Source organism: Colletotrichum karsti, assembly GCF_011947395.1.
Source record: "Colletotrichum karsti strain CkLH20 chromosome Unknown Scaffold5, whole genome shotgun sequence".
NCBI lineage: Eukaryota > Fungi > Ascomycota > Sordariomycetes > Glomerellales > Glomerellaceae > Colletotrichum > Colletotrichum karsti.
In genome coordinates this window covers 990,575-1,002,776 of record NW_024065905.1, presented here as the reverse complement: position 1 = coordinate 1,002,776, position 12,202 = coordinate 990,575, and the positions used below count along the sequence as shown (strand labels likewise).

At 51.4% G+C, this 12,202-nt stretch overlaps 4 protein-coding genes across 4 annotated transcripts; 1 reads left to right on the top strand and 3 right to left on the bottom strand.

The window, feature by feature from the left end:
- Positions 1-437: 437 nt before the first annotated feature.
- CkaCkLH20_02310 (uncharacterized protein) lies at positions 438-1,373 on the bottom strand (the record flags this gene model as incomplete). The annotated part of the gene is made up of 1 exon (XM_038885029.1): positions 438-1,373. One exon carries the CDS (start codon positions 1,371-1,373, stop codon positions 438-440), a length of 936 nt encoding a protein of 311 aa, XP_038749817.1.
- A 1,143-nt stretch (positions 1,374-2,516) lies between these two features.
- CkaCkLH20_02309 (uncharacterized protein) lies at positions 2,517-3,559 on the top strand (the record flags this gene model as incomplete). The annotated part of the gene is made up of 6 exons (XM_038885028.1): positions 2,517-2,809; positions 2,873-2,928; positions 2,983-3,042; positions 3,100-3,174; positions 3,239-3,322; positions 3,378-3,559. The coding sequence occupies 6 exons, from the start codon at positions 2,517-2,519 to the stop codon at positions 3,557-3,559; spliced, it is 750 nt and encodes a 249-aa protein (XP_038749816.1).
- A 217-nt stretch (positions 3,560-3,776) lies between these two features.
- Positions 3,777-5,150, bottom strand: CkaCkLH20_02308 (FAD-binding domain containing protein; the record flags this gene model as incomplete). The annotated part of the gene is made up of 4 exons (XM_038885027.1): positions 3,777-4,021; positions 4,070-4,348; positions 4,400-4,988; positions 5,037-5,150. 4 exons carry the CDS (start codon positions 5,148-5,150, stop codon positions 3,777-3,779), a joined length of 1,227 nt encoding a protein of 408 aa, XP_038749815.1.
- Positions 5,151-6,642: 1,492 nt separating this feature from the next.
- Positions 6,643-11,616, bottom strand: CkaCkLH20_02307 (uncharacterized protein; the record flags this gene model as incomplete). The annotated part of the gene is made up of 1 exon (XM_038885026.1): positions 6,643-11,616. One exon carries the CDS (start codon positions 11,614-11,616, stop codon positions 6,643-6,645), a length of 4,974 nt encoding a protein of 1,657 aa, XP_038749814.1.
- Between the last annotated feature and the right edge of the window lie 586 nt (positions 11,617-12,202).

Here is a 12,202-nt window from a genome sequence, read left to right as displayed (position 1 = left end):
GTCTGACAAACATTTCCATGCGTATCTCGGTCTCGCATCTGCAAACACTTTATTTACAGCTGTTAATTAACCGATAGTGCCAAGACGGCAGCGGCAAAGCGTCAACCGCATCGTTCAGCCGCTGGTGTCTTTGCGGAACGTAGACAACAAGTCTGGTCTCGTCGAGAGATAGCTAGCGGTGAAAAGTCGATATTGCGAGTAGAGTTGCTCCATATTAGGTGGCCGAAGAAATAAAATAAAAGATAACTACGCCGAGAGCAATCATCACATAAGCCACATATGTGATGAAACTCGGGAAGCTACTCCTGTATCTCTATAGAGCGAAGAGGAAAACAAATTTTCTATTCTTGATACATATGCGCAGATGTCTTCGTGTTATTTGTTCCAGGAGCCCCGATCGTTTCATCAAATATGTAAATCACCTTGATAACATGAGCTCAGTATCCGAGTCCCGCAGCAAGATCTTGCTCGAACTTGGTTTCAAAGCGTACTTCCACTTCCTCATACCCCTCACTGCGATACTCAGTCTCGAAGTTTCCCACAAATAGCCTCCACACAAGGAAGTCTTCTGCGTAAATGCGCCAGGCATGTCCAAGACCAGCACCTGCGCCTGTAGCCAGACCAGGCGTCTTTGAATCTTGCAGAATGACAATTCCAATATCATCTGTGTAATGTTGCTTGATGACGACCTCGTGCTGACCCCTAACGTAATAATACTTTTCGAGCTCGGCCGGTTCCGTCTCGGGTTGGCGCCAAAGGATGCCCATACCGCACTTGCTTGTTCGATGGGCCATGATGCGGTAGACGAGGTCGTACATGGCGCCCATTCTCACACCGGCGACACTGCCGTCTTCTCGGGAGTAATCGAGAACCGCGCTCGCGAATTTCATATTCGAGAGGAAGTGCGTGGGATATTTCTGTATCAGCCCCAGTTTCGGACACGCGGGCTGCTGAACGAGCATCCTGCGCCAGCTTGCCCCTTTCCGAAGAAAGGCATCTCTCTTGGGCGTAAGGAGAAACTCGAAGGGGCTTTCTGTGCTGTAGTCCCGCCGTTCCTCGAACCACGCACTGAATATTGATTTGAGTAGTGGGTTCTTGACACGATTCTGAGTGACATCTTCGACTCTCCTCGCGACGATGGGCTTGAAGAAGAGTTTTTGTTGAATGCAGTTGGACTCTTCGATGACTGTTTTCCAAGTCCTATTGACGAGCTGGGCTCTGGTTAAGATAGTACGGATATCCAAGTGTAAAATGATGCGCTCCAGCAACTCCGGGATGGCGAAAACCTCATCGACGGGGGATCGAATCGTAAGCTCAGCGCATGCTAAAAGAAGGTCTTCCCCGAAATTTGGCATGGCCAAGAACGTGGTCATGATCGCGGCGTCAATGTCGTTGAAGACCAGCCCGATGGCTCATAGCTCATGACGTGGTGTTCTTGAGCTCTATTATGAAGACCTGGCTGACTGTATGAGACTGACAGCAACACGAGGGCTGCCTGGTCGTATTTCGGGCAGGAAGAAGCGTCAGCTGTCAGAACACGCAAGTGGAAAAGAGGCACAGCAGGATGCCTCGCCGCTCGTATGCACAGCCACAACGACGTCTTACGCTTGTGACTCTCCCGCATGTTTCCACGGTTTTCTTTCGCTGAAACTTCCTCTGCTCACACTGTCATTGAAAGCGTCCAGGATTTTCTACTTGGCTCTCATAACTCATCTCGAGAGTTGAGGTAAAGCGGTTTTGGACTTAACTTGATATTATGAGTTGGAAGGTGGGGGAGAAGAGCCGGGACTGGGATGGCGACGGTACATATCCGGTAGAGCAACCGAATGTCACTGCAACAAGGTCCAGCATTAAGGTATCTTAATAGAACTGGACTATCTTAAAAGACCCAAGAAACTGGTAAACTATTACAGCCAACTCGGGAGCAAACAGAATGAATCGTGGATTGATATGAGTCTCGAGAACAACAGACCTGTCCAAACTCACCTGCTTGTCATCCAAACCTGCGCCAATGGTATTAGTAAAGGGCAAAAATGAAGATGCAAAATCTTCCGCGTATTGCGACTGTTGCTCTTGAGATGTTCGAACGATCAGACCCGGCGTGGTGGAGGAGATTGGAAATTCAATCATCAAGCGAGTCGGGAGTTAACAATGTGGCCAGGGCATCCCGACAAATGATAACTCGGATCTTGACAGCTTCCAGTATTCGACTCGGTTGATTAGTGGAAAAGACGTGCCGTCTTTTCCATGATCCGCTCAGCCTTAGTCCTGGATACGACCCCTTGTCGAGTTGTCTCGTTTGTGTGCTGCAAAAACCCGCTTTAACCAGTGACACCCCTCTAATCTCTTGCCGGCGAGAATTGCCCAATAACAGCGGTCGTCGAAATGGGCAATCGCTACAATAGCGTTGAAGTATAAGAAAAATGAGTGCAACCGTCGTTTCTTGGCTCGTCTTCTAAGCATGCTTCTCTAAACCAACCAACTTCTATTCATTCTTTTGTCTGAAACTTGCCAAGATGCGTTCATCTTCTCTTGTCGCTGTTACTGTCCCGCTCGCTGCGCGAGCCGTTGCTGGTCAATATGACGACTGGAAGTTCGGCAACATGTTCAACCTCGGCCCGGCCAAGAGCGCCATCACCAAGGCGACTTACACTCTGATTCCCCCTTCCATCCCCTGCGGAACCGTCGTGTCGAACAAGAACAGCCAGCCGTGGATGTCCATCTGGGTTGGCATTTCTCAGTCTCTGAGCGACCAGGGCACGGATCTGTTCCAGCCTTTGCTGAACTGGGCTCCGAACAACGCTCAAGAGTGAGGATTCAGTGCTTGTTATTCTTTGCGCAACTCCAAAGTAGCTTACAATGCGAACTACAGGGGATGCCCAGCTGCCAATGACGCTTGGTGCGTCGCTGCGAGCACTTTCACTGGATGTGAGTTGCGAAACAGACCGTATGGCAGGAGATGAAGTGCTGACAATCGAGAAGCTGAGCAGGTGGCTCAGGAATATGTTGCTATTCCTAACAAGTCCAACGTCGACTTTGAACGTAAGAGAAGACTGCACGAGTTTCACTGAGGTACCGAAAGCACTGACATGCGCGTAGTCACCTACGATTCCTCGAAGGGTGTGACCCAGAAGGTCTACATCAACGGCGCTCTTGTCTCCCAACAAACCGATAGTATGCCCCATACCCTCATCCAATCTATCATTTTCATTGAATACAAGCTCATGACCGAATGCAGAGGACAAGAACAGCAAGCCTCCTACCTGGATCTACTCCAGCAACGAGTGTTACAGTGGCGCTTGCGGAACCCTTGACGCATACAGTAAGCTGACTTCTTCATTCATTTGGCTGAATCACTTCTGACTGACTTTCTACAGCCTGGAGCAACCTCACCGTTACCCTCAGCGAGGCCGACTCTGCTTTCGGCGAGACTCTCCAGCTTACCGGAGCCACCTCCAGCGGTGTGAAGACCACTGATAATGGCAAGACCTGGCATGCCGACTCTATCAAGATCAACGAGGACTACTTCTACACCGACGGCTCCAAGAAGCAGTGCTGAAGCGGATGAAAAACATTGATCTTCCTTCGTCGGATCGATCATGGAGGTTCCGGGAATCTTCAAGCTCCCAGGAGTTTTCATTATCTCCTGGATTTACATCAAATCTTACCCTGTAGATATATCTAAGCATCTTGTACATTCTAAGACTTCTTGGTCATAGTCGACAATCCATGTCGTCACATTAAACAGAATTGTTGTGATATGAAATTTAGATTCCTCAAACAGATCTCGTATGGCCTTGAGTTACCATAAGCATATTCCCGACAGTCTCCTCGTTGAGTGCGTTCTTGGCTTCACTGAGCGATTGTGCGACGGCCGTACATCCACGAGCAACGACATCAGCGCCGTACAGTGTCATCATTTCCTCCCTCATGGCGTTGTCTCCGGCATTTCTCAGCATGACGAGCGCATGAAGATATTTGTGGGCATCTATGATGGCATGTTGTAGACCTTGACCTCGAACTATCACAAAGTTAACGAAGCAACCGGCTGGGAATGAGCGATACTTACATGGAAGCATCGGATGCGCAGCGTCTCCTGCAAGTGTGATCTTTCCATCGTAGGTATTCCAAGCTGACGGGAGCCAGTACTTCATCTCATCAATGTAGCAGGGGCTTCCCTCGGGTGTCCATTCAACCGCGGATCGGAAAGGCTCGCAGAGCCCTTTCAGATCGCTCTTGATGTAGTCGACGGCTTTTTGACCGCTCAACGTTATAGACTCTCCCTTCCAGACTCTGACCCAGAATGTTTCCCATGATGCGATGTCTTTGGGGTCATCCACGGACATCACTGTGATCTAAGATTAGACAATTGTCGATGCTGTTAGCCGGGTCAACTCACCACCACATCCGGCCATCACCCCAGAGCCAAGCATCAAAGCACACACCGAATGCGCCTTTAGGATAGTTTTCACCTTGTCTTCATCGCCGTAGTTCACGTTGCAATTAGCAATCATGAATCCGGAGGGAACAGGCTTAGCAGCTTCTATTCCTAGGAGAAGTTCTCGAACTTTTGACGACACACCGTCGGTTCCGAAGACGTAGTTCGCATCAAATTTGCTCTCATCTGCAAACTCAAGTTGAATGGTATCATCGTCGATCTGATTTAGAGCGCTGAGAACCTTGCCCCACTGAACATCGAGTCCCTCCACGAGGACTTTCCGGAACCGACGACGGCTGACGCGCCGGGCGCCGGGAGTAGGATTCCGGAAAAGGATCTCGCCGCTGTTGCCATTGTATCCGGGAATGCTCTCGTCCCACTCGTTGAATTCCAGGTACGGGTTGCAGAAGGCCTGGGGGAAGCTTTTGAGGACGCGCTCGGGCAGCATCTCGGTGAGAGTTGACATGCCCCAGTGGATGAGGATCGTCCAGTCCCTCGGCCGCGCATCGATGCCTGCATCACGCTCGAAGACAGTAACATCGAATCCGTGCTACTGGAAGTCAGCCTGACATGTTGGCAGTGAGCGCATAGGCTGTACCTTCTTGAGTCCGTGTGCGGTGATAAGACCCGTCAACCCCGCTCCGATGATAGCAACTTTAGGTCCGGCGCCCGGGGCAGTGGCTGCGTGACCGTTGAGACCTGGGATACCCATTGAACCGGAGCTTGGAGAGGTTTATAGTGGATTAGACTGTCAAGCCTGATTCTGTTATACTGGAATCTTCGATGAACAAAAAGTTAATGAGGATGATGCTGTCAACTCAGAGAGGTGACGTATTTGGCGAACGAGGGGATGCTTCCACACGTGATAATACGCAGCTATTGTCGCGAGAGTTTACCGTCCTCGATTGTTCGGACGAAAACCGTGACTCCGCAGTAGTTAGTGTAACATCATCATCATCATCGACAGGGGACGTAGCCATTGGTTCCCCAGTTTCAAGTCCGAGCGAGCCTCTAGGATGTCATGGAATGTTGTTCTAGACATCCGTACTAGCCGGTAATGGGTCATATCAACCGGGTCTTTGCGGTCTAGTTTCTATGATAACTGGGCTCATGGCATGGATGCGGCTTGTGCATATCTTGATTATCAGATTAACCGAGCGCCTACGAGTCGCTAGTTCAAAGAATCGGCGATAATCTGAGGTTTCACAGTTGCTGCTCTTGCTTACCGGATGCATCTCAAGTTGACTTCGCCAGATGATTACACGGAGACCAATGAGATCTACTGTGTCTTAACGCACGCACGAGATGTCCATCACTTCGTCGGATGCCAAACAGAATCCTCATTGGCGAAGATGAATGGATAGAGCACATGCATGTACAACGGTAATACCTTCGAAACTGAGGCATCTACGACACACCTTACTTGGAAAATGAACACATAGTTGTATATTCTAACGGTGCGATATTTCTCATCTACAAGCCATTGCCTGTTGCCTGTTTCTTCTCTTCACGCGTGATCATGACTTCGCAGAACAGCAGAAAGGAAGCAAGTACAAACATCAGCGTCTGGAAGATTCCCTGAATAATCCAGCGCTTGTCCGAGCTACTTAGCTGATTCCAACTTTCGAAGTCCCGGAAAATGGGGACGGCGACGATAGTCCAACCAATTTGCAGGCCCGAGAGGACTGTAAAGAACCCGATGGTAAACCACCGCTCACGCCGTCGAGCACGCCTTTTCTTCTTCATATCGTCTTTCCGGAACTTAGAAAACATCGTCCGCATAGAACGGGGACTTTTTCACGTACTTTCTGTGATGTCTGAAGGCTTTGGTGTTGAGGATGTTTCGTCTTCGGTGTCGTTGAGTGAACCGTTGAGTTCAGCATGAGACGACGTTGGCTGGTGTTGTGACGGCATTTTTGGAGATCGAGGCTAGACGACCGTGTACTTGGGCCTAGTTGTATGTGAGAAAAGGTATGGAGATCGAGCCTGATTAACGAAAGGAATGCGTAAAGTTAAATAGAGGTGTGACAGCAGGCGACCATAGAAAGCCTTGAGCGGCACAGCATGTGCAAATACAGGATTGCGGGTGGCTGAGTTAAGGCACAATAACACTGCCACTATTGTTGGTAGCAATTTGTCCGAAGATCTGTGCTGGAAACGATTGGGAGCTCTGTGGCCTGATTCTACATTGAACGTGGTTAAAACTAATCTGAGTCTTCGTCACTGTCCGAATCTTCTGCTCCAGTCCTGGCCCCTCTCAGATACCCTCCTCGTGTAAACCCTGCACAATCCCTAGATCTCTTCAAATTCAACACCATCTCCCTGGCACTGTTTCTGAAGTCCTCGACCGGAGACTCAGCCCATGAGCGCAGCATCTTCTTTAAGTCCGAGATTTCAGTCTTGTCCTTAGGAGCCTGCGGATGACCCCTTTCCACCAAGAATTTCGCCAGATCAACACGAAGGTAGTCTGCCAGCGTAGGATTTTCGACGTCTATGTCATCGAGCGAGCCAAAGCGAATACCGAGGCGCATGAGGTGAATTCTGAGTTCTTGATTGACGTAGAAAGCCTTCTGCTTGACGTATTCCCAGTTCGCGTGGTAAGAAGCCCTGGTCTCGGCTAAGACGCTTATCAGACCCAAAACCTCTTTCACGAACACATCATCGTGACCAATCTCAACTGGGAAGTCGAAGATAGTCATGGTAGCCTTCAGTCGGAACGCGTCGGGCAGAACATGAGGCTTCCGCCTGGGATCTCGTTGCCATTGCGGCGTGCGCAGCTGCTCAACACGAACGATGACGTTCTCGAGAACAGGGAGAGCGGCCGCCTTCCACCTCGCCAGCACTTCTCTGTCGGTCTCCAGGTAATCTTTTGGTGTCATGGCTCTGAAGAGGGACTCGACTTGAGGCATTCCTCCCTGCAACAGCTTTTCGAAGATCTCATTGCCGAGATGCTGTAGCATTTCCATGGTGACGCGATCGGAAGAGTCGCACGCTTCCAGACCAATGGGGCGGTGCATCTGTCGCAAGGCTTGATCTATGCCGCAGTTGTTGATCGATTGTCCACTTGTGCCGTACAGTGAGAGCCAATGCTTTCCGGCGTCTGAGTCGGAGAGCCCCGGGCTTCGCCGGACTTGCTTCGTGATGGATGCGATGCCGGGTGGTGGTGAGATTTGCGTCAGGACGCTGTCTCTCATTATCTCGAACACGGAACCGGTCAAGAACTCTGGGTTTCGACCAAACAGTATGAGCATTCTCGCATCCACAGGCACGCGAGGTAGATCTTCCCCGAGATTCAAAGAGAATTCGTATCTCTTCAGGAAAAGCTCCGTCCACCGGCGGTTGTTTTCGGCAGATTGCTCGATGACTCGAGTAGTCATGGCTGCAAGCTTCTGGCGCAGATGTTTGTCTTTCGGGAACCTCGAGTCCCAGGTCATAAACATCTGACGGACTGGTGTCTCGGCCCCCATACTGCGATTGATCACTTGAGGCAAGTCTTCGCCAGCTTCTATTTGCTCCCAAGTGGCCCACGAAGGTCCTCGCTCGTTGAAGGCTGCTGCAAGTGGTACGGCGTGCTTCTCGAGCAGGAGAAGAATTTCGTCCTTGATGTCGGTAGAAGTAGACTCGGCGCCTAAGGTGCCGTACAAACTCTCAATGATTGCAATCCGGACGTCGATGTGCTTTGCCTTATCCAAGAGGTGGGAGAGAATTCCAAGAGAAGATCTGAAGTCAAGGAAAGGGGAATCGCTGAGGAGCTTGGCCAGCATCTTGACTGTCGAGACCTTTACCAGAGAAGGGGAGCCCGCAGAGTCGGCCGAGTCCTTTTCAGCTTCTGCTTTGTTGTTGGCATCCTGCATGTCGAGCTTCTCCTGGATACCGTCTGCAATAGTGCCCAGGAGTTTCTTCGTCTCACTGGGAGGAAGCTTGTTGAACAGACCCTTGTTCAAAAGCTGTCGATGCCAGGCGCTGTCGTTAGGCCGATCGAGAATGACATCTCGGATCAGCGGGAAAGCCAGCGATGGTTGATCGCTACCCGCAAGCAGCCGAATCAGTCGCATGGCTAGAGCTACAGGCGCCACGTCGTGAGAGCCGGATTTCTCGATCTTCTCGACTGTTCCCAGAACAGATCTCGCGACTCGGGCTACGAGTAAAGCAGGTCCCGATGCGATCATGTTGCTGGTCTGACGAGCAAAGCCATAGCCGAAGTAATCGGTGTCGACAGCATCCATGAACTCCTGATCCAGGTAGAGTGCCGGATAGCGCGTGTCGGTCTTTGAGGGAAAGGCTTCCTTCAATATCGAGGTATCACTGCCCTCCAAGGTGTTGAGGTACAGCACGATAGCCAGAAAGAAGCCATCCTTTGAGCCCCAAGAGACGGGCTTGCCAAGGCGCTCCATACTCCAGAAACTCGTGGGATGCTCAGGGGAGATCCAAACGGAGTCGGTCCAGCTGACTTCAACGTCCAACACGGTGGTGTTGGCCCAAGGATGTCCGTGGGTAATCATGCGATCGAGGACTGTGGCAGGAATGTCTCGCGAATCGGCGTCGACATCTTCAGAGCACGGCTCTGGCATCCATTCTATTGGTATATCTGGGTTGTCGGCAGAAGGGATTGTAGGTCCAGAAGGTCGAGGCAACTCGACTTGGATGTCTCGCAGCAGCTTAATACGACTCTGATCCACAAAGACCTCGTGCCAGAAGCGGAGAGACTCAGTCCTTGTCATCCGTTCTCCAGTAAGGTTGTCGACGGCGTGTCTCCACGCCTTCCGAATGCGATAGTCTCGATCCTCTTTATTGCTTGCACTGCCAGTGTAGATGCCGAGAGCATAGACGTAGTCGTCAACGAAAGGACCAATTGTAGCTCGGAATTCCTGGTCATTGGGCGATTCTTCAAGGAGCACATCGGGGTTGCCAAAGACAACGGCTTCAACTCTTGACCGAACAAAAGGCAGGAGACTTACGTCCTTCATCTCAGAAGGACACAAATACTGCACTGACAATCCTCTTGGCCAAGCCGGTCCCAGATCATGCACTGCTGGGAAGTGCTGAGGGCGGAGTTCGCGCCATAGTTCGTCCCGGGCCCGAGAAAGAGTGTCCAGAAACCTCGCGGAGTGCGGACGAAGAGACTTCTCGAAATCGAAATCGACGTTGTGGAACAGGCCTTTGATATCTCGGGGGTAGAGTCGCTGCATGCCTGGCTTGAGGAGATACTTTTCTGCTTCAACAAGAAGCTCCAGAGTTGGCTTCCAAAAGATCTCGTAGGTCTCGTCGTCGCTCAGTCGAAGATTGCTTTGGACGTCGTTCGCAGACACAAGTCGTCTCTCAACCACCTTGGAGGGAAAGTTGAGAATGTCGTTCCAATCGTATTGTTGAAAACTGGGCTCTCGGATGGCCATCGCGGCTGTCTCCAGTAACTGTAACAAGATCTTGCTCCCTAAATCGATATTCCTGCGGACGTCAGACTTGAGGCCGTCCTGACGACCAAAGGAAGGATTGCCACTGAGCAGGTCGATAATCTCGACTCTGTGCAAGGTGTCGGCAGAGTAGAGCTGCACCACGGTGTTGCGGTCTTTGTTGAAGCGCCTTGCCCATAGAAGGACCCCTTCAAATAGCTCAAGAGACCCAGCTGCAACGCTGAGATCGATCGCAATCCTCGTCCACCCTAAGCGGAAGATCCAGTCACGAGACATCGCAGCCTTTTCCTTACAGCTTTCTACCCTAGATTTGATACGATCCATCAAATCGGAGTCTAAAACTGGCGAGGTTGGCGATGCCCGTACCAGGAGCGCCTCAAGGATGTCCACGTTGCCCTTCTTGGTCTCTGGTTCTCGAGGGCATTCCACAATTGATTGTCTCTGCAGAGTCGAGGCTTGGAGGAATTGAGCATCGGGGAAAACGGCCATGAGTTTTCTGAAGAGCCTAAGCGACGCGTCGGGGTCATCATCGGAGAACATGGTGAAGACATCTGCGGGCCAAGGACCCTTGAGCTTTCGCAAGGAATCATTAGCTTCGCCCGAAGCGTCTTCGACATCAAAGCGGTAGTCCTTGGAGCTCTGGATAATGAGTCGGAACAGTCGGTAGGAGACTGAAGAGTTGACGATGCGAAGCAGCGTGACCAGGTCCTTTGCAGACTTGAAGTTGGAGACGGGAGCAAGTCCAATCAGCTCCGCCAGATGCTGCTGAACGTTTGGCCGTGTGGTGCGAGTGTGCTCCCAGAACTTGACGACGTAGAAGATCACACCGTTTAGAGAGGTATTGAGATACTCTGCCGCGTCGGTGTTCTTCTTGAACGCCTCAACGAGAAGCTCAAGGATCTCGAATGGGAGATTCTCGTCGCCCGCTGAGCGTCTGCGACGTAGACGCTTCGCGATCGCCTCAGCCAACTGTACGAAGTCATGAGACTTGAGAGGCAAAGGTCCCTTGGTCTCGTTGAGTCTTGACAGCAGCTTTTTAGCAAAGCTGAAGTCGTTGTTGATGAGATGCGTCCACGTGTTGAAGTCGATACCGTGGCTGTCCTGAGAGAAGATGGAGTCGAGGAACTTGGCTTCGTAGAAGGATGGATGAGTCCGGAAGAGGATGGACTGCTGCCGTTGCGACCATGTTGGACGCGTCTCTTCATGCTTGGCCACCTTGTCAGTCGTGCATGCTGGTAGAATACGCCTGTAGTAGACCCCGAGCGGCCTGGTATCTGGATTCTTCGCATGAGAATTGGCGTCGGCACAAAGAAGGTCGACTAGCTCGGTCAACATGACATGCCTTTCGGCTCGCTTGCCAGGCAGCGAGGCGGTCTTGGCCAGGCCATTGCAAAACAGCCTGATTTCGTTGACACTTAGGTCGCTCATGATTGCGGCGACTCCAGAAGCGCCGCCAGCGGCATCCCACATTTCGGCCATCGCATTGGGCGACCGCACAGCCTTGATGAAGGCCTTGATGGCAGTCTTCCTCTCGAGGAGGCTCTCCGATTGGCGAAGCCCGGCGATGGTGGATTCGGCATTGCGATGGAGAGGAGTCCAGATTGTGAAGACGGCATGAGGGATTGATCCTCGTGCGACTGCGTCGTGTAGATCAGAGGTGATGAGAGCCGGATCCGCGGTGCTGAACCGGAGGTCACGGAGGTATTTGGCAACCTCGGCCGGCGTGCCGGTGCGGATCACGGCGTGGTCCACGGAGACGGAGGCCATGATGAAGGCTCGGCGTGTGGGTGGATGTGCAGGGTTTGAACTTCACCGCAGGTTGGAATTGGGAGCAGTAAACGAGGACTCTGGGACAGAATTGAAAAAAGTAAGAGGCCTCAGCTGAGGAAAAGATTAGATAATACAAACAGAACAAGGAAAGTGCAAACAGACTGAAGGCCCAGCAAGTTTTATATACGCTTCTTGATGGGTTTGAGGCCAATTCGATACGAAAATCAATACGAAGTTGGAGCTGAGGCCGCTGAGCACTGCCCTGACGTGAAATGGGGATTCTGCCTGGCTGAAATGCCGTTGGCAGCGATTCCTGCTGCACAAAAACACTGGCGTCAATGTCGATCATCGGTAAATTCCAGGTAAATCATGGTCACCATCTGTATATGTCTTTGGGTCTTCTATCATCATCGGACTCTCGTGATTTGTTTGCTCGGTGACTTCACAGCTGGAATCGGAGGATACTCAGCCGGCACAACACTGCAACGCCAGCCCGAGTTCCTTCATGCTTCCCCATCTCAACCCTGGTTTAACCCCATCTCGACCCCATCAACCCCCTTGGAAAGAGAAAGCGAGACCTCCA